Source organism: Struthio camelus, chromosome 3 (assembly GCF_040807025.1).
Source record: "Struthio camelus isolate bStrCam1 chromosome 3, bStrCam1.hap1, whole genome shotgun sequence".
NCBI classification, from domain to species: Eukaryota; Metazoa; Chordata; class Aves; order Struthioniformes; family Struthionidae; genus Struthio; species Struthio camelus.
The window spans coordinates 67,155,697-67,181,619 of NC_090944.1; the positions used below are offsets into that span (position 1 = coordinate 67,155,697).

General features: G+C 41.0%; 1 protein-coding gene across 1 annotated transcript in view; it reads left to right on the forward strand.

Moving 5' to 3' along the window:
* The first annotated feature begins 2,432 nt into the window (after window positions 1-2,432).
* Window positions 2,433-25,923, forward strand: part of CLVS2 (clavesin 2) — a 53,532-nt gene continuing 30,041 nt past the window's right edge. The window contains exons 1-2 of the mRNA XM_009678216.2: window positions 2,433-2,896; window positions 13,997-14,171. Of these exons, the coding sequence (XP_009676511.1) occupies window positions 2,508-2,896; window positions 13,997-14,171 (564 nt within the window). The 5' untranslated portion in view covers window positions 2,433-2,507. The remainder of the gene's footprint in view (window positions 2,897-13,996; window positions 14,172-25,923) is intronic.

Genomic DNA, 25,923 nt, shown 5'->3' on the forward strand with positions numbered 1-25,923 from the left:
TAGACTGTGTACCTTTCTCTCTTATGATGCATCTTGAACACATGGTGAAACTCAGATAGAATAAAACTAGGTCATGATGACTGAGCACTGACTAACCAATCCTTCTAGCGGTTTCAATCTTAAGCCATGCCACTGGAAATCTGGTATCCAGCGCAGTATGGCCTGGTGTTTCTGTCTACCCTTGCAGTCATACCTACTATACATGTCTTGGCATCAGGCAGCTGTGAAGAAATAGGTAAAACTTGACCCTTACTTGGCACAAAGAAGCAATCTTGTGAAGAACTAAGCATGTAAAAGCAGAAACTCCCTTTCCTGACCCCAAAAGAATGATTTTACCACCTAAGTACTGATCACTGTATAGATTCATTAGACAGTGCTCATAGCTGAGGGCTCTCTCTTTCTGCTGAGGTCATTTATTTCATCTTATGATGGTCTGGAGAAAGTACATGGCATCATTTAAATGTTTCTATTAATATCTGTCCTTGCTTTTGAACACATACTATACTTCCTACACCGTACGTACTCCCTGTGTGGATCAGCTGTTTCAGTGCATTTTCAGTAATTCAGCCCTGTGTTCTTTAGCTGCATAATCTTGGGGAAGAAGCCCAATGCAGTACCAAGGAGCTGTGCTTCCTATAGGAAGGAGGAGGTACATGCTATGTAGGCTTTCCTGTGCTTTCAATGTCTTTTGTGTAAACCTCATTTTCAAGCTTATTTGCATTGGAAAGGTCCAGTCCCTCAGACAAAGGTCAAATGTTCTTCAGTGGGAACTTTTCCTGAATGCAGACGGCAGAATGAAACTTTCCTGCATGAAAACAAAAGGCATCTTTTCGCTCTGAAATCTTCCATACGAAGAATTTGCCCGTTGCAGTATAACACAATACAAGAAATGCAGTCTCCAGGAGGAGAGAAAAGAGGGTTGCTTGATTTAAAATCCAGATTTAAAATCCAGGCTTTTTTTTTTTTTTTTTTTTTTTCTCTGAGAAATAGAGCCGCAAGAACGGGTGGGAGCCGGCTCGATGGAGAGCAGCTGGGTACGGGCACTCCCCGGGGGGCTGGTGGGCTGCTGAGGGGGCTTAGCGCGATTGCCGCCGGCCACTTCCCCGGCTCGCCCTGAGGCTGCTGGCGTGTTTGCAGCGCGCTGCGGCGGCTTTGCCGGCCGGGAGCCCCGAGCCGCCGCGCTATTGTCTGAGCCTTTCTGCGGCGGGGCGACGGCGCGGCACCGCTCCTGAGCCGCGGAGCCTCCCGCCGCAAACGCCCTGCCTTGCAGAAGCACCACCATCTTGTGCGCGCTCAGGTCAGCCGAAAAAAAACCCTGGGCGAGCCTCGGCGAAACTTTCCCCAGCGCGGAAATTTCATCGCCGGCGGCGGAAAAAGCCGGAGCCGCCCCGGGAGCGCTGCGCGGGGAGCGGCGCGGCGGGTGCGCGCTGCCTCCGCGCCCGCCCCCCATCTCCGCGGGCGCTGCCCTCGCACTGCGTTTTCGGCGGCCGGTGCGTGCGTCTGTGTGTGTCTGTGTGTGTGCGTGTGTGTGCGCGCAGGAGGACCCGGCTCGGCGCGGAAGGGCGGGGGACGTGCACCGGCGGCCCCAGACCCGGCTGGTACCATCTGAGCGCGCCGGGCGTGTAGCAGAGGCGGCGGCAGGAGGGGGACGAGCATCCTCAAGGCCGAGCCTGTGTTTTGCTTTTTCTGCACTCGGCGCCGGGGAGCGAGAGGGATCTTCGGCACAGCGGAGCCAGAGAAGCACCTGCAGATTGCGTCTCGTCCTCCTTGTTTTCTTTCTTTCTTTTTTTTTTTTTTCTTGCAATTCAAGAAAATGCTCCTGAACCGAGGCAAGCACTGATCTTACGTAAATGGTCCTGCTTTTGGAAAGACAGCCCTGCTGGAAACTCTCGGCTCGGGGAGCCACTTTCCCTATCGCTCGCTCCTGCCTCGCAGCCGGGCCCCCCTTTCGCTAGCGATTGCAGCATCAGGGGGTGAGATCACTGCTTGCACAGGGCTGGGGGTGGGGAGGCGAGCGGAGAGACCAGCAGCCCTCATCCCCATCCCGAAGGTGCAGTCCGGCCGATTTCATCTCATTTCTTGGACTCGCTCCGGGGGATCATGTGGCCCTTCGGACCCCGCGGCAGGCACGGCGGCATCTCGCGGAGATAACGCGCCTCCTTCAGCAGCCCGCGGGGCGACTGCCGCGCTCCGGGGGAGGGGGCAGAGAAGAGCCTTGCCCGGGGGCGGCCGGCCCAGGAGCCCCTCGCTTCGCTGCTGCGGGACCTGCCCCTGCGGCCGGCGGCGCCCGGCGCTGCCCGGCGAGCTGCGGCGGCTGGAGCCGGGGCTGGGCAGAGCCGCACCGGGCAGGGAGCGGGGCAGGAAGGCGAGCAGCTGCCTGCCGTGCCGGGGGACCCGTCCCCTAGGGGAGAGGGGGCCGGGGGGCAGGGGTCCGCCCGCAGGCTGCCGGGAGGCTGAGGAGCGCAGGCAGCACCGGGGGGGAGGAGGAGGAGGAGGAGGGCAGCACCATGACTCATTTGCAGGCAGGTCTGTCCCCTGAGACTCTGGAGAAAGCCCGGCTGGAGCTGAACGAGAACCCCGACACCTTGCACCAGGACATCCAGGAGGTGCGGGACATGGTGATTACCCGCCCGGACATCGGCTTCCTCCGCACCGACGATGCCTTCATCCTGCGTTTCCTGCGGGCCAGGAAGTTTCAGCACTTCGAGGCGTTTCGCCTCCTGGCCCAGTACTTTGAGTATCGCCAGCAGAACCTGGACATGTTCAAGAGCTTCAAGGCCACAGACCCCGGCATCAAGCAGGCGCTGAAGGATGGCTTCCCCGGGGGACTGGCCAACCTGGACCACTACGGCAGGAAGATCCTCGTCCTTTTTGCTGCCAACTGGGACCAGAGCAGGTAAATGCAGAGCCACCTGCCTGCCTTAACCCCTCGTTCCCCGGGGGGATGTGTGGGAAAAGCTGCACCAGATCAAAAGGAGGCTGGATGGGCAACAAGGGCACACCACCCGGCTCTACCCAGAAGGGGGCTGGGCTGCAGCATGGAGGGAGGGAGGAGGAAAGAAAGAAGTAATAAATTCTGTGGCTTAGGCCCTTTGCAACTTTCCCATCCTTTAGGCTCTGAAATTAGTAAGGAAAGCAGGAACTGCTTAGCCGCCCCTCCTAAATGAGGGATTTGAGGTTTACACCCTTCTGTCTCTCCCTTAGCTGAAGTAAGCAGACAAGGTAGATGATGCACTTTCCCAGCCTGACAAAGGCCGGCTGCATTTGCTGTGCTGCTCTTTATGCTTGAGCATACACACTGAGCTGCCTAAGTTCAGTAGGAGAAAGTGGGAGATGCTGCTTGCAAATCAGGAGTATCCATCATGGTTTTGAAGCTGAAAAGTTTACCTATGCTGGAAGCTTAAGCTCTGCATCCTCTCCCTCAGCTAAAGAAAGCTCTTCCTGAGCCATCTGGAAATGCCAGGATGGAAGTTACAGTAACCACTTCTTTTTCCCACTTACACTGCTCTAAATATAAATTGCCTGTATAATATGGATCTAAGTGAAAACATGGACTTTGCAAGCAAAGCAACTTGAAGGAGGCTAGTGCAGTCCCATCCTTCAAAGTCCTTTCTGGGACTGCAGTAGCCTGAAGATGACTTAGCAGGCTCATCCAAGAACTGTCTACAATGAAGGCCCTTTCTTTTTAGTGATAGGCTATATGCTATGTGACACTATTTGGTTATTCTAAAGATGCCTCATTAAGTGCCATGCCCAATTTCTCCTGCACTCTAAAAATTACAGTCTCCAAAACTGGCTGACTTTTAGTACATGTAAATGAGTGAATCTGTTGAGAGTGAACTTTCTAAAACCTACTCCTATGAGCGCTGTACAGCTTCTCTAAGCTCTTGCTTCATAGCAGGGCTAAAATCTGAAGCACTTCTCAGCATGAAAACTTTAGTCTTGCATGGTGTCTTTGCATGAACCAGAACTCTTTTGTGCAGTCCATACAAGCTGGGCACAGGGAGAACTGAGTGCTCTGTGCAGATATCCCAAGCTCTGCTGTTTTAAAACATGAGGAGGACACAAACTGTTAGCAGCGTGGATAGAAAGGAGACAATCAGGCAGATCAGCACGCTTAAGCCTGCTCTTGAAGTATTTGTGTAGCTCTCCTCTTGCAGGCTATGTCGATAGCCACTGTGGCCAGCAGTCTCCCTGGCTGACTGTGTCAGTAGATGTACCAGGCACTGGGCTCTAGCTCAGAGGGCAGCTGGCACAGCATGTTTTCTTCCTCTCCAAAACAGGATGGCCACATTGCGTCCTGGGAATGTTTCCTGGCTCTTCCTAACCCATGAGTAACCCCAATACCCGGGGACTGGGGGAATGCTATTTGGCACAAATCAAAACTGTGCCCACGACCACGCTAACAAAGTAGATGGAGCCAAAGAAGCTGAGTAGGGAAGCAGGCATAGCATGGCTAAGGATGCTCTGAGTGGCCTTTATTTTCTTATTTCCCACATAAGGGCAAGCTCAACTTTTAATTAAAATAAACACCTAACCCAAACTCTTAAAAATCCCCAAAGGAAGAATTTGCAAATAAATAGATATTTAAACATTCTGTTGAATTATACCTCTGCCACGTTCCTTTGTCTGACCTATTGTAAACCACTATTTCTTAATATTAAAAAAAAAAACCCTAAACTTTATGTGACACTTTTCAGATCATTAATTCCTAGTCCCAAGAAAACTAAGAATTTGAGTTCGGATGAAAAGTAGCATTTCAAAAAATAATTGACATGTGAAAAGGGTTGGTTTATTCTCTTCTTAATTACAGATATGCTGATATTTAAACTACGTGAAATCAGCTGTCATCTCAGTAAATTTATTGCATTCTGTTCTGTCTTTTCCATGAAGTCCTGTTCATGGAATTAATCGTATTTACATTATAATAGCAAAGTGCCTGAAGTACCCCAAAGTACCTAATGGCCATGTTTGCAATTAGGTCCCCATTGCTCTTAAGCACAGTATGCATGACATACACCTTGCCTCCAGAGTTGGGAGCTTGTTTTCAAGTAGACAAATCAGTCAGAGGGGAGAGAACTGAAACCCAGCTGTGGGAAGTAGCTTGCTCCGAGGTATATAAGACATCAGTGACAGATCTGGGAATAGAGTTAGGTCACTTTCTTTTCTAATTAATTTAGCGCCTTCCATTATCTGGTGTTTAGCAATTACCTGAACCTGGAAGATAACTGTACGCTCAACTTCAATACTGGAGTTGCTTTACATTGTGTGTTAAACTTATCTCTTGACTGACAGAGAGCTTACAGAGTGTAAACCAGCGCTCCTTGTACACTAACACTGAGAGGATCATTCTTCAAAATTTGTTTTGTTAGGATTTCTCTGTATGTTTTACAAACTTTTAAAAAAGTTAATAGTGAACAGCATGCCTCCAAATTTAGTATAGCATGTGTGTACAATTTATTATGGCCAGCATGTAACAGTTTGAAACAAAAAGTGGCAATTTGTTATTTAAATGAATAGCAGACATACTATAGAGGATTTATATAGCACCAGCAGTCTATGATTTACATAGTTCCAATTAGAAAGAAAAGCGTGGGAGGGAAAAAATTCCTATGATAAAACAAGCTTGTGCACTAGACGTTAAATCATTACATTAAAGCAGGGCCTGAAAACTGTACCAGATGTCCTACCATCTGACCAAGTAAATCAGAGTTGTATTTAAAACAAACAGAAAAATGAAAGGTGAAGGCTAGTACATTAAGTAGTGCAGCAGCTTTTCAATGGGACCCTACTTAACTCTGCCTCCTGTCTCGGCTATTAGGAAAGTCAAGAAGGATGTCATTCCTTCCAGAAACCTGGCTCATACTTGGGGAGGAATCAGCCTTCCATATTAGCTTCCAGACTGTTGATTCATAATTACATTTGGCTTGTAGGTGTGTACTTGAATTTGATGAATCTTTTTTTTTTTTTTTTAATGTGTCCAGCTGGTGCTGGTATGAAGTTTTTTTCATTAATAGTACGATTAACTTCAGCTCTCTGTTGTCATGCCTATCCTGCAGTATGCTTCATGGCACCTGAACGCAAGTTCACTACAAAACCCAATGCTTTCTGATGCTGTTTATTTGAGATCTTTTCCTGCATTAATTATCTCAGAACTTTCCTGAGCAGAAGAAAAGTGCAACAGTACATAGTTCTTGTCTGTGTCATAGTAACCCAGTGAGCCCAGAACATCCTCAGTAGATATGAAAATCTGCTGTACTTGTTAGTATTAACTCTGCTGTTGCCTCAGCTAATTTACGACAGGGAAAAAGGCAGATTCAGGAGCACAGCATGCACTTATTTGCTTTAATGTGCAGAAGTGCTAGAAACTTTTCCTCCAGCTAAATGAAAGCTTAAGTTCTGCAGCCCTTAGGAGGCTGATCTGCTCCTCAGCTCACTATTAACCGCAGGTGAGTTGGTAGGGTATTTTTCAAGCTCTGCAGGACGTAGTATGACAAAATAAAATAGTAATACTACTATTAATAACAACAACTTAACAATAACAAACTATCTGGTTAATAGAGTCAGTTTATGTTTGAAAGTAATAAGTTTCAAATAATTATTATTAACTAGTGCAAACACTATCATTTTTATACAGTTTCTCTTACTGACTAATATTGCCTTATTGTTTCCTAGCTTCCTCCATGTGTCCACATATACCTATTATCACTTATGTTTAGACTGTGAATGTTTTGGCTGAGGACCATCTTTTCGATCAATGTTTATATAAAACTTAGATGAGCTGAGTCTTCATCCATGGCAGTGACTGCTAGACTCGGGGCTAATAGAAGGAGTAATGAACCATATTAAAGATAAATCTAAAAAATAATCTGGTGAAGTTATTTATCTTTGAATTGTTTCTATTTTCTGTTCATTTGTGCAACACCAGTGGTGCTTAGCTTCAGAATGAGATCCCTGGGACTTGTTGCTACTCTTTAAACAGAATAGCTCTAATAAGAAAAGTTTCAGTCTCCCAGCTTTTCGGAGTTCAAATCTGTACCCAGACTGACAAGCCAAGGAGATCTGAGGCATCATTTCTAGATACTCCTTTGTGTATTGTGAGGGCTCTTATTTCAATGAAATTCTGAAAATATTAAGCCAGAAGAGTAGATCAGAAATAGGCTGACGGCTCAGAGACTCAGCCAGTTTTCTCTTTTAAACCCTGATGTCACAGTAGTTCATTTGACAGAAACTGTCACCTGCCAGAATGGTGATGAGTCTCCAAGACAGATTGTGCATTCCTTACGTGTTTGAGACCTTCAGGAGAGACCTGGCCTAAATTCAAACCAAGAACACTTGCCATTGGTTTCTCTTAGTTATCTATCAATTTGCATCCAGAGATGCAGATTCATTCCGCTCAGTTTTAACTTTCAAAATAACAGAAGATTTCTTGAGATCAGTAAGGATGCATGTCAGCCACAGAATTAATAGGGCAGCTGTTATGAATCAGATAATGCACATGGGAATGGGCTGGAACCAGAATCTAATTAAACAGATGCTATGGTGGTTGCCATCTACATCACTGAGACATAAAATATTGAAAATAGATGACGTAATTGGATTTGACATGAAACTTCTGTCCTCAGCCTTCTCCCTCTCTTCTGCTCTTGGCCTAGTGGGAATCACAGTGACCTCTGGGAATGAAGTGGGTGCACAGACCACAGAACCAACAGGTTAAGGTGAAAGACCATGGTGAAGTGTACTACGAAGAACTAAGAGTTCAGTTAATCGTTTTAGTTGCTGTATTCTGAGTTAAATAAAGAATTATGGCCGTAGTGAGGCGTTACCTGAGCAAGCTCCGTTGCTGTCATGGTAGAAATGGTAGCCATGCTGAAGCATTTGAAAGAATTGCTGCCACTGTGTCTATTAGCATGTCAAGCCTTTTCCAGGCTCCTTGTTTCAAAGTCAACCTGAATGAACAATTTTGAGAGGTAGCAGAGTGTATCCGCACACTAGCCCCCACCTCGTTTGAACTCAGGCCTGGAACTCACACAGAAGAGGGTCATGAGGAATGCATTACATATGCGATGACATTCTTCCAGCTTTTATTTTTCACGTTAACAACTGGGCTAAAAAGGTTGTCTAAACTCTCTATTGAATTAGGTATAGTCCTATAAATAGGGGCCATTAAATGCATTTAAATTAATCATAAAATTGTAGATTATCCTAGGTATTAGTAATACCTTGCTAGCTACAATACGTCCTATAAGAATCTGTTTAAACAAGTGAAAGTGATTGAAGTTAGCTATGAATAAATCAGGTTTTACTTCTGCACAGCCTAACTCCAGGTTACTGTAGGACATGTACTGTAGTAAATTAGGCCCAAAGCATCCTGCTCACTTCGCAGCACTGGAGCGGTCATTTTAAAACTGGGACCAGAGCACAAGGGCTTGCTGTCCCCAAAATAAACGTCCTGAAAACTGAAGGGCATTGGGGTCAAGTGAAAACTATTTGTGGAACCCTTTGAATATTGCTGTACAAAATTGACACGTTCTGTTGAGCGCTAACAGTGAGCTGCCCTGTGGCTGTAATTTAGCACAGATTGATAAGAATAAAACAGTAACATCTTCCCTTCAGACTGGGTGCTAAGCTCTCTTAAAATTAAAGGCTAATATGTCTATTTTATTTTTTTATATTTTTACTTTAAAGTATAAAGGCAATCAAAGCCGTCTTGGGCCAAATTTATTTCACATTTACTTGCAGCTTATCCTATTTTGCTCGCTTTTTGTTTGTAGAAGTTTTGTGTCTATATGGAAATTATCTGGAGTGGAATGAATGTTTCAACAATGCAATACAGAGGATAGGGTAGGCTAGTGTTGAGGCTTTCTTATGTAGAGAGAGATTTCTTTTAAGAAAAATAAACTACCTACCTATATCAGAGTTTGTAAAAGTTGATTGTAGTCTGCAGAACAATAAAATATAAGCCTATCTTAAAACAGCGATTCTCTATTGTATCACCTCTTATGTAGCACTCTGGGTGCAGTATTTCTACAAAAATGGGGTTTCCTAAATGTGAACTAACGCAAGAATCCCTCAAAGTGGTATATCAGCTTTCAAGGGAATTGCACTTCAGGAAGGATTTAAAGTTTAGCTTTCACCGGGAGTTTAGTAACTTTTAGCTATGAAGGTGTGAGTTATGTTTTATCATACCTCTTTCAAAGCTGATAAGAGAAGTGTTTTGGCCAATATTCCCCTCGTGGAATGATTAATGCAGGAAGACCACAGCATAGGTGTTGCTAAAAACAGTTCCCCCCTTCTCAAGGTGTTATTTGTCCACTATAACACTGCAGACATCCATATGTACCTACTGGTTAAATTTCTAGTGCCTCTCTGGAGACTGCCCCAGAGGATCGTTTGTATGGGACTATGCAAAGACAGTGCACGGGATTTGGATTAGTTTGCGGTTCACTATAGGGCAATAGCGTAGCTGTAGTTTAGCCTGGCATGTGGTTTTTGTGCATCTGCATCAAGTATTTTTCCCCACTTTACACCTAGGGTTTTCAAGTCTCTAAAGTGCAGCTGAGAACGGAGTGTATGTTATGGTAAAGCTTGTGGAAAGCCTTTGGAGGGACTTCTGCGTACTCAGATTTCCTTACGTCCTGGTGCTCACGTGGACAGTAGCGGCAGCGAGGTGAAATGTTGGAAAACATGGGATTGGAGTGGATTAGAGATGAATCTTTGCACAAATAACTCTGTGCTATGTGAAAGCTTTAATATAGTTTCTTTAATCATATTTCATTTGCTCAGGCTGTTCAGCTGATATTTTCAATACTCAGCTTGCAATTTGCAACACCTAAGTTTTCATCTATCTCACCAGGTTTACGTTTCTGGCTTGCCTCAGCATGTGTTCAGAGTAAAAGCTACTTTAAATATCCACTAATGTATTTGTCTTTCTTGTCTGGTTTTCTGTACTGTACATAGGGAATGTATCAAAACCAAGAGAAGAGGTCCCTTACAGGATGAAGGATAGCTTCTATTTTCAACTAATCGACCTAAAGGGTATGAGTGGGGGGGAGGGAGGTTTCACTGTGAGTGACATGTCCTTGTATACTCCTAATGTGTCTTTTGGGGTGTAGAGTATTTCAGATACCTTCCTCTGACAGAAAGTGTTCTTTCTTGCTTTTAGCTAGATCTTTGTTCTTTAGGGCTTGTTTTCATTGAGAGGAGAGCCTTTTGTCTTGCTCGGGGGGTAAACATGTAATATTGTCATTCTTATTCTGGACTGTATTTTATACTTACACAAAGATAACCTGTAGTAAGAATTGTGATGATGGGGAATATGCTGTGGATATGTGGAGACCTAGCCCTACGATCATGGTTACTCTCTATAGTGACTGAAATCCTAATCTCATCGATGTCTGACAGTTTTGTCACTGACTTGAATGAATTCAGGACATCATTAGGTGTATATGTGAGTGTGTAGAAATATATGTATACATATGCATATACATACACATACATATGTACTGATATATAGCACTTATAAAAACATTTTATGGACTGCCCTAAAGGCCTGAACCAACAAAGAATATTTATACTCCAGATACCCAGCAGCCTCGTGCTACAAGAGACTAGAGAGCCATTAATCTGAGACATATGATGTCTTTTTGAGACTTCCTAGGGAGGACATTAGAAGTCAATCTTAGGAACTTGTGAATCTTCTTGGAACCAAATGTAAGGAACTTGCAGCAGTCGTCTGCTTTGTTGGAACTGCCATCCTGGAGAATAAATGGATGGGGCTGCCCAAGTAACAAGTGGCATTGTGACTAATTTTAAGATCTGAGTATTTCTCATGTCCCTTTCTGTAAGCATGAACTCAAAATTTTTTCCTACCACTGAGGCATTTGTACATAGCTATTTTCTCAAAGACTTTTCTGATACTTAATAATTTTCCTTCACTGTGCAGCCTTTCTCTTGGGAAGGCCTCCTACAGGTTATCTCTAATTTCATAAAGTGAAAAAAAATTAGTGTTTCTGAGACCTCCGTTACCTTGTGGAGTGTACTAGTGGGTGTGAAGCTCATGAGGAATTGAGGGGGAGGCAGCTGACCTCGCTCTGAGCTTCCCCCTGCAGACTCCCAAAAAGACTGCATAAGCCTCATTCCCTCAGGCTAACTGCACATGTTTTTATCCTGATGCTAGCAGAGGTACAAAACATAGGTTATGCAGGGGATTTTCAGTACCCACTTTGATTAGATGCCCTCCACAGTCTTTAAACAACTATGTTGTATCAGACAGGTAGGCTGATCTGCAAATATGCTTGGTGCACGAAATCAGTCTTATTTTATGCCAGTAAAACCTTCTGTAGGCTTGATCCTGCAAAACACTCCCTAAATGTCCCATTTAACATGCAGCTTGTTTGGGAAAGAACCACTGAATGATTTCATCTTTCCTCAGGTTGTACTTTGCACTGTGGTGCTGAGGGTATTTGTTTGTTTGCTCATTTAAAGGCCTCAACAGCAACTTTGGCTTTTTCCCAGGGTAACTGGATGTTGCATATAGCAGTTGGGCTTGGGGGACTGTAGCTGTAAGCTGTGTAATGCCTGAGACTTTGCCTCTGACATACTGGCCCCTGTTTTCCCAGGGGGAGTTTTACCTAGAGCAGGCAGGGCTTTCCAGTTTTTTTTTTTTTTTTTTTTTTTTACTATACCTATTGCAATAACAGGGTCCTGGCCTAATAATTCTTTGATGATGGAATTATGCTAAGCAGGTTTTGAACATTTTCCTTCAAAATCAGTTTTAAAACTCATTCTTCCCTCCCCCTCCTGGATAAAATTCCATTTACAGAAATCTTTCTTTCTTTCTTTCTTTCTTTCTTTCTTTCTTTCTTTCTTTCTTTCTTTCTTTCTTTTCCTGCCAAAGGAAAATTGAGAATTTCAGACTATTGAAGATTTCCATAGGGAAATTAAGGAGAATAGTTTTCCTTGTTCTCTTTCCTTTCCATGTTGAAAAAAAGTCTGAACAAAAATGGGAGAGCATACCAAACTTCTTGTAAGCCTTAGATCTCAGAAAAGTAAGACCTCAGAAAAAAGTTAAACTCAGAAAAATAAAAAGGTGGAGAGAATCTTAAATCTCCTATCCCAGCAAACAAAAGCAAATTCAAAACAATATAAAGGTCTCCAAAATGAAGAGGAGAATCATGTAAAACTTCTTTTCTAGGGAAAATAAATACATTCTGTTTTTCTCATTAGTGTCAGGTGGTTGACACTTACATGATCCTTTGCTAGGCCCTTTACTAGGAGTGCATAGTTGGGAGGTGCCCTGAGTTTTAGAAGGCTGAAAAACAAGAAAAATGTACTAGGTCAGCAAGTCCAGATGAATTTCATTTTTATTATTTCGTTTTACAAATACTTTCAATATATAGTTATGTTTATAACTGAATAGTGCACTTATACTGAAGCAAGTAGAGTTTAGTATAATTTAATGTAATTGCTAAATAGGCACACGTTCTCTTTGCTACATTTGCAGTATTACCGAGTTTTCACAGGGGCCTCATGATTTTGAGAGCTTCTGATTTTGGATGTCATCATGGGAGAGCTTTAGGGGGCCTTATTTAAAAAATTTATTAGCACAAACACTCTAAAAATTAGACTCATTTGTCTTTTTTATTTTCTGGAACATTCGCTCATCTGATATTTTCTGTTTTTGACTCTAATGCTGCATCTGATATTATGGTGCAGACAGGAAAATTTCGATCTTTTTCAGGAACTATTTATCTTACATTTTTTTCAAGATTTTTGCATACAGAACAACACTAACCTGGGGAAAAAAACCCCAGAACTTAAGCTATGACTTTCATATTTCTTCAGAAATGAATAATTCAGGTGTCTCTCACTTTTTATTTTTTTTAAATCCCAATAAGCTAAACTGCAAATTGGTATTAGTACTGATATTACATGACCAATTTTGGTCTTCCAGTCTTTAGTTTAAAGATGACATTGCTTATATATTTAGCATAGTCAGCTGCTGTGTTAACTGCTTTAGCATCAAAAAAGAAAAGCGATTGTACTCAGCAGGATTTGGCACTGAGACTGACTTAGAATACTTAAAACAGTACAGAATCATATCTTCTTTTACAAGATCATTGCTCTAAGAAAAGATTATGGCATATATGTAAAATGTATAATTACATACCTTTTTTATTGCAAGGAAAACATGCACAGTTGCTGTGGCATCTTTGTAAACTCAAATTTAATGTAGACAGTGCTAGAATCAATGAATAGCACATTCCAAACTTACTCTTAAAACCACATAATTTGATTGTAAAAGCGTTCAGAAGGAAATTAATTAAGTCTTAATAGGTTGATAATGCTTCTAAACGGAGACCTTCCAAAACCCTGGTGTACTTTTTTTTTTTTTTTTTGCTTTTAAGATCCTTGAATTGAGTATTGACCATTCTGCAATACCCTTTGTAGATTTAAGAGTAAACATTACCCAGAGAAAAGGACAATGGAGCATTTGGAAATCCCATTTTGTTATCAGATTGTCATGTGGAAGTTGTTACTTTAATTCTTTGGAACATTATAGCAGGGAATTTTAAGTATATACGTATATGCCTATACCTATACTGTACACATACACATCTATACAGACACGCACAGATATGTTTGTTTAGACATTTAATTACATGTGTAGATATTTAGGCAGATTAGGACACTACTACCTTCTACAGCAAAGTTCAAAGTTTCCTTGGTGATTTATATTTTTGAGTTTATCTTGGCTCACTAATGGTCTAATGTATATAATCCTGCCTCAGAGGATGAAGTCAACTAACTGAGCTTTTGAGACTTTCCCAGCTTTACATTCCTGTTACTTTTGAGGGTGTGCATTCCTTTTTTTTAAATTTTTGATAAATGGTACGAGGGAATAACACTTAGAAATTCTGACAGTCTCTGATCTGGGCTCTTCTGTGTGTCTTGCTACACTTGGCCTAATCAAGTCTCCCCTTAACATTCACAGGTACACACTGGTGGATATTTTGCGTGCCATACTTCTTTCTCTGGAAGCCATGATAGAAGATCCTGAGCTTCAGGTGAATGGATTTGTTTTAATTATAGACTGGAGCAACTTCACCTTCAAGCAGGCCTCTAAGCTGACACCAAGCATGCTTAGATTAGCCATAGAGGGCCTTCAGGTAAAGTTCTACTTTTCTTTCTTTTCCTGATTTCCCTTCTTTTTGTGGTTCATTAAAAACCTGGATGGCTACGGAAGCCCCAAACCTCAAATCCAGGAAACATGCACACTTCAAAATAGCAAGGTTATTAATGCCTTTTAAGGCATGGGCGCAAACAAAGGAGTAACTGTGAAGCAACTCTCAGTAGTCAGCTAACTGCAGTAATTCCTGATGTGTAGGCTCTTAATTTGCCATAAATAAGAGGTAACTTTTCCATCTTTATTCCAGAGTGGCTGACTTCCCGTAAATTCACGTTCTAGCTTCCGCCGCAGTAAGTTAGAAGTAATCAGTTTCTCTTGTCGTTTTGGGCAGGGCTAATAAAATATGGTGCTGCTGCCATACCAGGTCATTTTCTTCATTGATTCTATTGGAGATAGGTTCACACTATATCACTTGACCTGAAAAGCATGGGGCACTGTGATTAGGCAGTTAGCTGAGACTGTTTACCCACTTTAAGCTCAGCAGCTGCTTGACTGCTGGATCAGGATTCATGTGAACAGCAAATTGCAGAATTGAGTATATGAGGATTTAAATTTCTTGCTTTCTCATTGTAAATGCACTTTACATGGCACAGGGACACTGCTGAGGATACTGCATAACTCTTGGCTGTTTCTTGTGATCTTTAATGATCATTAAAATGAAAAACTGGGTTCTGTAAAGTAGTTGTTTGCTGTGCAAGCTCGAGTTGCTGTGTTAGTAATACCTGTAATTCACTCCTGTGGCAGTGTGCTTTGGTTTTACAAGGACATATATTACTTTTCTTTGATATTTTTATCATTTGTACATTTTTATTACGCATATAAAATAAAATAACAACCTTCTCTTTGAACTTTCTTTATTTTGATATTGCTATTTATGTGGAAATGAGTGTAGAAGTAGTATGGAGTTTTGATCTGTATCTTGCAATGACTTAACCAACATTCAGGTTTCTGTTGCACAGAAGGGTAGTTGCAGTCATCAGATAGAGATCTGAATTTGTCATTTTGTTGCATTTCGTTATACAACGGTGTGATTCCATGCTCTTGAGAACTATATAAGAAGGCAACAGTGAGATCTGTATTTATAATAGTTCTGTGTTTCCTTTTGTTGTTTCCAAAGCTTTTTATTTCTTGTGCGCTATTTTCAAAGTTAGCCAGTAGATTTTTTTTTCTTGGAAATAAATAAATACTTTAGTAATCTTTATATTTAAATGGTTTTATCTCTTCTTGGACATTAATCAGAGACAGTTCTTTTGAGGAGAGCTGCAGCAGATAATTACATCTGAAAATATGATGAATGACCTACCAGACTGTTAAGTTGGACTCTGAAATTCTGTGCTCTCCTACCATCAGTTGCCATGTTACTGAGTCAGGCTGAAGTCCCTTTGTTTTGCTTTCCATGCCCAGCAACGAAATTTCCAGCCAAAGCCCAGCTTTGTAGGTTCCAATACGACAATAGCCAGCACCCAGGGCTTCACTTTGTGCCCACTGTCTTCAGTCCTGTTGACTTCAGTGATGTAAAGCCAGGTACAAATAGGGGATGAGAAGGTCCTGGAATGGCAAACGTGAAGTAAACTTAACCAGCCCTTGAAGGGCCTGCCCTAATTCATGATGGATATTGTTGTCTGTAAGCAGCAGCTTTTATGAGGCCTTTTGCCACAGATCTTTTGAAGAAATCAATTAATTGGACTCTCGTAATAAATCAGCTCATTTTCTGTGGAGAAGCACTGTGGGAGTAAAGGCTAGCATTCTCATACTAGCAAAATTGCCTGACTCTAGTGATATTACTCTAGTTGCACTTCTTGGAGGCTTGTTTATATTTAATTTCTGTCTTTTTTTTTTTAAATAAACATATTTCTATGTAGAGATATATTGGAATCAATAAAATGGGCTAAGAACAACTGTGCTGAGCATCTTGGAGGGAAAACTTCGCTTTAAAAAAATGTGATCAGGAATAAGAAGTAAGAAGAATAAGAAGAAAGTATGATGGAAAGGTGGTACAGGGAGTCCCTGGAAAAAGGCTAGGGTTTGCTTGCATCTCCTTGCAAGTTTTAATACCTAAAATATTAACTTTCTTACCCTGAACAGAGATTGTCTTTTATTTTGGACAAAAATGTATAGCAGAAACATCATTCTGAATAAGCGGAAGTCAAAAGTGCTTAGTCAGGTGGTATGAAAAAGAACAAGAACGACTCAGGCACACTGTTTATTTATGATCTTTGTAAATACTCTCAGTTTAATCAGAGAAATGGAATTTACTTTGACTTACAAGATTTAACAGGGCTCAAGATGCTGAACTTTACCATTTAGGGAATCTAAATATTTATCTTACTTGGGTAGAAGGGGACAGGGGAAGTGGGATTAGTGACCACTAAATTTGATGTTAACCAAATCCCTTTGCCTCCTGAATCAAATCTATTATATTTGTATTGTATTTGCTTGGCTTGCATGGTGAGCAGAATATTGACTATGGCACATACTAAGTTGAGCTGATTACAAGTTATGTCTTTTCTGGGCTTTTCACAACTGCTTATTTTATTACAAAACTGCTTTTAAAAGTAAGACAAGTAAATATATATAGTTTTCTACTGAATACAAGTTCTACTCTATACTTTATCCGCATATCGATGTTAAATGGGAGCATGAAAAGAATCATATCCCAAACTGAGTTCAATACATTAGAAAAACTTGATAAGTACATACAGATATTTTCAGGAAAAGAGCCTTTCAGCCATGGAGTTTGTAATGTTAAAGGAGAGTGACAAGCTGACATGAATTTCCATCCCAACGGTGCTATGCTGACTAAATCTGTGCAACGTACACCTGTTCTGATTTTTAGATCAAGTGGTTTTACTGGCCAGGAAAGCCATGATCCCTGCTGCGGTGATCAGGATGCTTGGCTGGGATTCTGACGCTGCGGTCCCAGCTGGTGTATTACCCTTGTCCTTGTTGTGGAAGGGAGGTGCAGTGCTCTCTCCTGTGGATGCTGGTGTCTACAGCATTTATGTTGCTCATAGTGAGAAGGAGGATTTAAACTTAGATCCCTCATACCTTTGGTAGTGGACAATACACACATAAGCAAATGCAACATGTAATACTCCTTATTTTGTGAGAAAGCTCTATCTGGCTTAGATGCCTAAGAGTACCTAAGAACTCAGAGCAGTGAAACCTCAGCAGAAGGAAGTATCAAGCATCCTCTGAAGGGTGAGACCTAAACCCATGCCCGGACCTTAGTACCTTGTTTTGGTTCTCCCTGGCATATTTGATGGGCTGGTGTCTATAAATCCCAGTCCTTAGCTGCCCATTTCTCCTCATTCATTGCGTTCTGTAGCCTCAAAACTGAATTTGATCTGTGAGCTCATGTTACCCAGCAGCTGGGTTCCTGAAAACTGGGAATGTTACAGCATTTTGTGTTGCAGCAACCAGGCGTGTTGTATGTCTCTATATGGAGTATATATAGTATTACATAACATAACCAGTCCTGCCTTTCCATAGGCAATGATGAACTCTGAACTCTGTATTATCATACACACACGCATGATACCTTGGTGTTATGGTCTCATAAACAGCTCTGTGAGAATGTCAGCTCAATAAATAATGGTGGTCAAGAAAGAAAATCAGATGTTAGGAATTATTAGGAAAGGAGTGGAGAGCAGAGAACACGGTGAAGCCACTGCATAAATCTGTGCTTTGCTTCTGTCTTAAATGCTGAGGACACTTCTATGTTTTCTGTCTCAGAAGGTGTATTGTAGAACTGGAGAACATTTGGAGAAGGGCAAAAAAAGACCAAAGGTAGGGATAGCTTCTATATAAGGAACAACTAAGCTGACTGGGATTCTTCAGGTTGCAAGAACAAAAACTGTGGAAGGAAATTACAGGTATCTGTAAAACCATAGGTTCACAGTAAAATTTGTGTTGCAAAGATCCGAGGAGGTCATCTTAGTCCAACCTCCTGCTTAAAGCAGATTTCCTAGAGGTTAAAACAAAGTCATTACTGTGAACATGGAAGCAAAACAGAAAGAACAGGAAGACAACATGCTTGCAGCTACTTTTGCACTCAAAGCCACCTTTCAAACAGTTATTCTTGTGAGTTCTGAGGATAATATGCTAGATCAGACTTGCTGCAGCAATGTAAGGTGGAAGTAACAGAGGCCAGAGCATGTACAGTCTGGAGAGGAAAGGGACAGGACTTGCTACCCCCGTTATCTTTGAGCCTGAACTTCATTGGTATCTTAAAGGGACTCTTTCCTGGACATCATGGTTGGTTCACTTTCCTATTTAGATATCCATATTCAGATAGCGCTTACACTTAGCCAGCTAGTTCTGGATTACACATATACAATCAATGGGTTGCAAAGTCAGGAACTTCCAGAACTAAGGATGCCTCTGAAAATATTATTTTGACTTTATATATTTCCATATAACAATATGTAGTGTATGACAATATATATTGTCAATATATGTAATGTATGACAATATATATTTACATATATATTTACATTGACTTTATATATTTACATGGTCACATGCTCTGTGCAGTGCATAAGATTGTTAATACTGAGATTAAGGAATAATTATTCAGTACTAGCAAAGAGTATCAATTACCAGCAAACCACAAAAAAGAGCTTTAAACATCTGTGCATCCAAACATAAAATGATAAAAAAAAAAACACTCGTAAAACTGGAGTTTACTGCTTGAGTTTTCAGCCAGTATTTGAGAGTAGGGTCCTGATACTTCACGTGGTGCTGGGGATGACATTAAAAAGTAGTAAAGTCTCAAGTTTTTAGTGGGAATATCTCTTGTTTCCAAGAGGGCCAGTAAATCACATAGCTGCTTTCATTCAGTTTCTTATCAAAGAGTTAAGCTGCTTGTAAATGGCCCCTGTCTGCTCCAGTCCCCTGAGCCCAGGGCCAGGCCAGAGAGTAGATGAATGTGCTTGCAAAAAGCACAGTTTCTTATCGGTTCAACTCATATTCTGTAGCAGCAGTGGAAAGGGGTATTTTTCCTCAGAGCTTGTTGTTTTAGAAGTGTTTGCCTGTATTTGATCTCTTCTACTTCTGAAAAGGCCATCAAAAAGACTTGCTGGCAATTTATTCTGGAAACAGGGTGGGTGGGAACAGATCATTAGTTCTAGCTCTTCACCTGCTGTCAGAATCAGCTTAACCTGTGAGGTGAGAGAGGACTTGATGTCCAGACCTTGAGTTCAGTTGCTTACAGGCACATCTATAGAGACACAGCCATCATTTAGTGAGGCTCAGGTTTTTAAAAACCTGTTCTTTGAAGACACAGTAACTCATTTCCTCATGCTCATCAATAAAAAATCTTTGAATGCCTTCCAGATACTAATTTATTTATTCTCACAAACACACTTTTAAGATGGGGGCATACTGTTGTCTCATTTTTTCTAGCTGAGAGCTATTTCACTGAAAGATTACAGTTAAAAGCATCCGCTAATTTGAGGTGCCCACTGTGACAGCAATGGTCTCATTTTCAGACACCTTTGATATATTCAGAGTCCAGCTGCCATTAACTTTCATCTCAGGGGGAGTCAATACATCTGTAGATTTGATCCTGATAGCTCAAGCCAGAAGCCTTAATTCTAGCATGGCCTAACTGTAGAGCTCCTCATTAAATGCTATTTGAGTGTAATTCTGTGTGGTCTACTGCTTATCTGAAACAAATGGTAAGAAGCAGCAAATTGAACTCCTGTTTTACCCTCAGAAACTCTGTTGTATGACACTTTACTGATAACTGCAAGATTCCTTAATGGAGTTAAATATCCACCTCCCAAATATCTGCCGCTTGACCTGGCAGAGTAGCTGACTGCAGCAGGTTGTCATCCTCCATGTGAACCGGCACAAGAAAGAGAGTAGGCACTTTGCCAGCGTTTTACAGATATTTGCTGTAAGCAAGACATGATTAGTCTTGGAGATCTTGGCTTTCATTCAGACTCTTTGATCTGGCTGGCACAGCTAGACTCTTCTGCCCAGTCTTTCTTCTCTTTTCCCTCTAAGCAGCCTCTGTCCCAGTCCCAGTGCTTTCCCCAGTTTCTCATCCTACTCCTGTTTGCATTGCCTTACTTTTGCACCATCATCTTCACTGTTTGTTCTTTTTTTTTTTTTTTTTTTTGCCTGAAAGTCCTATGTCACCCTCCCTCCAACATTTCAGCTGTTGTGGGTGATTCCAAAGTAGGTTAAGGCTATCTTAGATTCCTAAGGAGATCTCAGTGTTTTGTGGACTTGCTGTCCAAATGCTCTCCATATCAGGCATCTAATCAACTTCAAATTATTACCTTCTCTTAACTAGTGTTCCCGTAGCTCTTCCTGGCACTCTGGAAAGCAGCATTGGAGAGTGAGCCCTGATCTCTTCACATTAAGTGAGTCCTCTAGCCATCAGGCTGCTAAGGAACTGGTCCTTCTGGTTGCTCAGGGAGGAGCTGGTCTGCCTGGTACATATGACCTAGTAGTAACTGGGCCAGGCAGAAACTGCCTGGGGCTTCTGGATATATATTTGAATGACATGGCAGGACCTGAGAAAAGAAGATTTTTTGTATCTGGAGTTTTGTTCCACTTCAAAAAAGTAGCAGTGGTTAGTGTGGAACCTAGTGAAAATTCTCATAATTGCCATTTTTTTTTCTGTTAGCAGAGAAAAACATTCAGTTAAAATAATTGCAGCTTGAGAGAAAGAAAACAGAAGAGATTCTTGTGCTTTCAGACTACCTCTTTCACTGGCTTCTCATAAATGCTAACCAATTTTCTCTTTTTATCAATAAACTGAAACTATCTGTGTTAAATAATGATAGTGACTAAATTGCCCTGATTAAGCTGAAAAATTAATGATATGCTAAGGTGAATGGCATGAGTATCAGAAAAGAAGGCCTTGTAGCTCAAACTCAAGGCACTGAATTAACTCTTGGCACGGTGATTAACTTCCTGTTGTCTCTGACAGGCCACAGTTCAACAATTATATGGTTATGACCATTCCTCAGCTTCTACTTTTGGAAGTGACTTTTCTCAGTCAAGGTCTAAATATTTCTCTTTGCTTCAGTATCTTAAGGCTATGAGGAGCATAAGTACTTTCCTTCCTCATAAGGTCACTCAGAAATAAAACTACTTTGTTTTAAATCATAAAGTCAGAGACAGAAGACATGCTTTAAGATCATAGTTCACCTTCCTGCTATAGTAAGATTATTTCATGCACTATATTTTCTAGTCCTTCACACGCAGTTTAATTTAAAGTCTCAAATACAGGTCTGTCGTATTCTTCGGAAACCTTTTTGTGGCCTCTTGCTCTTCAGATTTCTTCTCAATGTTAATCTTACATTTTCTATTTCAAAATGTTATCTCCTGTAAAGCCCTTGTTATTTTACCACATGCTGTCAGGTCCATAGCAGGAACTGGGAGAATATCTATCTCAGGGATACATCTGCAGTATCAATGATCTGTAATCACCAGCTAGGGAGTTCTTATTTGCCAGTGGAGATGGTGAGATTTGTAGTCCCCCTTTCAATACGAAAATCAGCAAAATCATCTTTTGGAGAGCTTAAGCGTACTTTTTGATATTGTCGAAATTGCGTGTGTTATCAAACCATTTTATATACACCTTTTTCTGATTTACCTCGTAAGGATATAGTGGATCATTTTTAGAATTATTTTCTGAAATCAGTCTAACTTGTCTTTTCTGTAATGCTCAGAAATCCCCTGTGATCATATTAGGCTATGCACAGATGGTTTTCTGTTACTGCCTTCTGTGCATACCACCTTGCACACGCTCCCTATTATACCAGCTAAGCATTCAGTTCCCTCTCCCCAAAACGATACATTGTGACTTTTTGTTTATACTCCTTAGCAAATGTTCAGCACCTATGGCAAGTATTTGTTAAATCCAGTTTGACTTTGGCTATAAGCAATTGCTACATGGCATAGACACTGCTATGATATTTCACCAACGTTGAAAAACCACATGTGGTGAAGCTTCTCTAGGGGGAAGCACCACAAAAATGCAAAATCATATTGTTTGACTGGTGATGTGTTTATCTCAGCTAAAGTTTCATAGTCCTAAAAAAAAGACAATTAAATTCTCTGATGTTCAAAAGGCATAGCTATGTTCAAAAGGTCGTGCTCTGGTGAGTTAAAATAGTTCAGGGACTGAAAGTTTAGATTTATAATGCATAAAGAAAATTGTATTCTTTAAGGAATAATTAAATACAAACACTTTCTGAAACATCACACTTCAACTTGGATAATATATATTTCCCAAAAATTCCCCAGTCTGAGACCAATTTCTCCAATCATTTCCTACCTATTTTGCAAAGATCAGAATAAGTTCTTAAAAACACTTCTTCCATTATGAAGCATTTTATTATGTGGAATCAAAAATAGTGCTTGTAATCCTGTCCAGTGTCTTCTATAGCTGAAAGGACTGAGTGCTAAGGTTTTGTCTAAATATAGGGAATATCCTTATATATGGACTGAAATCAGTGGTGATTATTGGTGAAAAATGGAATGTAGATTCAGTCCAAGAAACTGAATATACCTCCAGCACCTGATACTAGGAATGTCTCTTGTCAGCATGTCACCCAGAACAGTTCTGGCTATGTCAGATTGCTTGCTGGTTCTCATGGGTTACATTCTATATTATCTATCACAGTTTAGGCTTGAGTTCTGATTATGAAATGGACATTCAGCCCCCTTATTTTATGGGGCTGACTCACAGAGCATCTTCACATTTATGTCACATAGTTAGTGATTAAAGATTACATTTGAAATGTAGTTGTTAATTTCTTGCTCTTAAAAGTTGATTTCTTAAGACTCTGTTTGGGGAGGATTTTCTGTCTGAGAAAAACTGGATTTTATCCCTTTGCACTGTCAACATTGAAAGCACTTCCTGGAAGCAGTGCTGTGGTCCATCTGGAGAGGGTCTCCCTAAAGTTATGTTTACACAGCAGTTGTTGCAAATTCTTATCTGGTGTTTCACTGGATGTGCCCTATTGGCCACAAAACCTTCTGAGTTTGATAAGAGGTGCCTTCATCCTGTGCTAAGCTATTCGACTGCAAGTGTCATTTAGAGCACCACATCTTCTGGCTGAAAGCCACCATGCTAAATGTGAAGGATCCAGGATAAATCATTGAGTACTGGTAGTCCTCCAGTGTTCTTCTCTCAAAGTCTCCTCAAAGTACAGCCAGTCCTCTGAGGTCTGCAATGCGTACAGCTAACTAGGAACTAATTCTTCAGACCTTCAGGCAAAAAACCCATAAAATACACTCCAGACACCAGTGAGTGCACATAGCAGCAGTGGAAACATTCAGTAGTTGAGATACAGTAGCTTAAAAAACCCCAGCCTTTGCAGCAGGGATTTTCAACCTGCACTGAAATCTACAGTGAAAAGTGTAGCTTCACGTTGGAAGGAAGAGTGAAAAGATTTTGAAGAGTGGTGTTTAATGGAGGAGAAAAGAAAAACAGTTATGATGTTAGAAGAGAAGACAAGATAGTTATGAAAAGATAGGGCAGGCCATAGGGACAGAGTGAGTACCTAAAAGACCCCTTTCAGATTAAGCTTTGAAATATTTGAAATTGGACAATTCCATTTCCTAATTTATGTCTGTTTCTAATCCCATTGAGTAAAATGTTGTCTGCTCTAAAAGGATTTTTAAAAAGCTATACTGCCATACCGTTACAAAATAAAGATTTAAGAGGTCTGAAGTCATAGCCGACATGCACCTGCAATAAATAGCATAGTTCATTCCATCAAGCATATCTGTCCTCTCCAATGTTACTCACTGATCACACTGATCACACTGTGACTGCCACAACTTTGACAGTGCCTTAAGACTGTGTTCCTCCCAAAATCCTTACTGCACTTTTCAGGAACATTGTATGAGTTAGCTGCATAGCTACTGCAACATATTTGAATTACAATGGGATTCAGTTAAATGATTACACTTGATTAAGAGATTATATATCAGTGAGGAACTGGCCAAGCCCCAAACATTTATTTCCCCATCCTTGCTCTTTGGGGGTTTTAAGAGATGTGCAATTGCAAGCAAGGTTTGAAGTAGATTTTGGACGTTAGCTGAACTCTATTAGGTCACACTTTTCCAAGCTTTTTGTTAGGAATATTGAGCAATTGATTTTCACTGGAAAACCGGAGGGTATCCTCATACTATTGCTATCAGTTTGATCCAATTCTGTTCTTCGTAGAAGTTCAGCAGGGGTGCAATTTAATGAGACCAGCGAAAGGAATCTGACCTCTCTATAGCACACTAATTGATCAGGGTAGCCATGACAGGAAGAAACTTCAGAGAAAATCAATACAGTATCAAATGAAAGTAACACTCAAGCCTTTAAAGAGAGCAGCATGGAAAGCCAATTAAAAATGAATCTATTTGATGATACGTGGGAACAGCTAAGTCCATGTGTGCTCTTAATTTTAAGTTGTAGGAATGAAATCAAAATGAGTATTGTCTTACTTGCAAGGTGACTCTTAATTTATATTTTCTTCTTCCATCCTTTTAATTTTCTGTCCCATTAAATGTTCCTGATGAGTTATTTTACTTTTATATGGCTGCTGAAGACTTATGTTTTTAAAAGTCCCCATGTGATAGCCTACTGCTTTTCCGTAATGACCTCTGAAGTTCCCCAGAGAGGATAAAAGCACCACAGTGTAGCAGAACTGCGAAATCTCTTGGTTCGGCCTGGCTAGAATTGAAGTTCTGAGAAAATCACGTCCTGGGCTCAGGTACAGTCCCACATCTCAGGACTGTCACCTGAATACATGGAGAAGACGGTCCTCCTACCTCCATTCTCATTCCAAAATGATTTTTTTTTACCATTTGTACTTATTACTAGCGTTTCTTAAAGGCTATAATACATTTTCTGCATCTATATATATCTGCTCCTCCTCCTCTCATCGCATTTTTTTCTCATGACATCTGCTAGAAATTCTGAACAATCCCACCCTGCTCCATTCCTGAGAATCTGGGTTTTGTGATAGGTGTTTTCCTTTACTTTTTTTTTTTTTTTTTTTGACTTGCCATGAGGCTGATTGCCTTTCAGTAGACTGCTTTTGGGCTTCTGGAGGAAGATGGAGCAAGGAACAAACTACCATAAAGTCATTCTAGCATTAACTTGCCTCAGAGAGAGCCAAAAGGGGAAGACATGTACACTTAGGTGACTTTAAACGTGCTTTTTGTTTATGGGTTTATATGTACATAAAACTATACCTCTTCTAAAAAGATGACAAGTGCAGTGAGGGGGAGAATGAGAATTTGTGCCTCACATGCAAAGCCGTCAAAGCTAGTAATATTTATGTGTCTCCTTTCCTTTGATGTTTAAAGTGCTTGTAGCAAAATGGGTAAAACCTTATTTCAGTTTATGACATCTTGCGGGATACAGTGCTTAGGTTAATTTTCTGAGGAAAAATGCACTTTTCTTTTTTCAGTAGGACAGTCGTGGCCATGGTATTATGAAGTAGGTGCATAAATAATTCTCTGTTTTTCTGCTGCTGAATGGGAAAGGAGGAAATCATCTATACCTTCCATGAACAGTGAATTTCTGTGGGCTGCATTTATATAACACCAATGGCTGAGCGTATTCATGTTGCTACATCTTCTATTCATTTAGTTTTGAGTACAGGTAGTGGCATGAAGTTGTAGCTTGATTAGCTACATGAAATAATGTCAGAAGTATTGTCAATTATCAATACAGTCTAAATCTTCCTTTAAGCCTCAGTTGG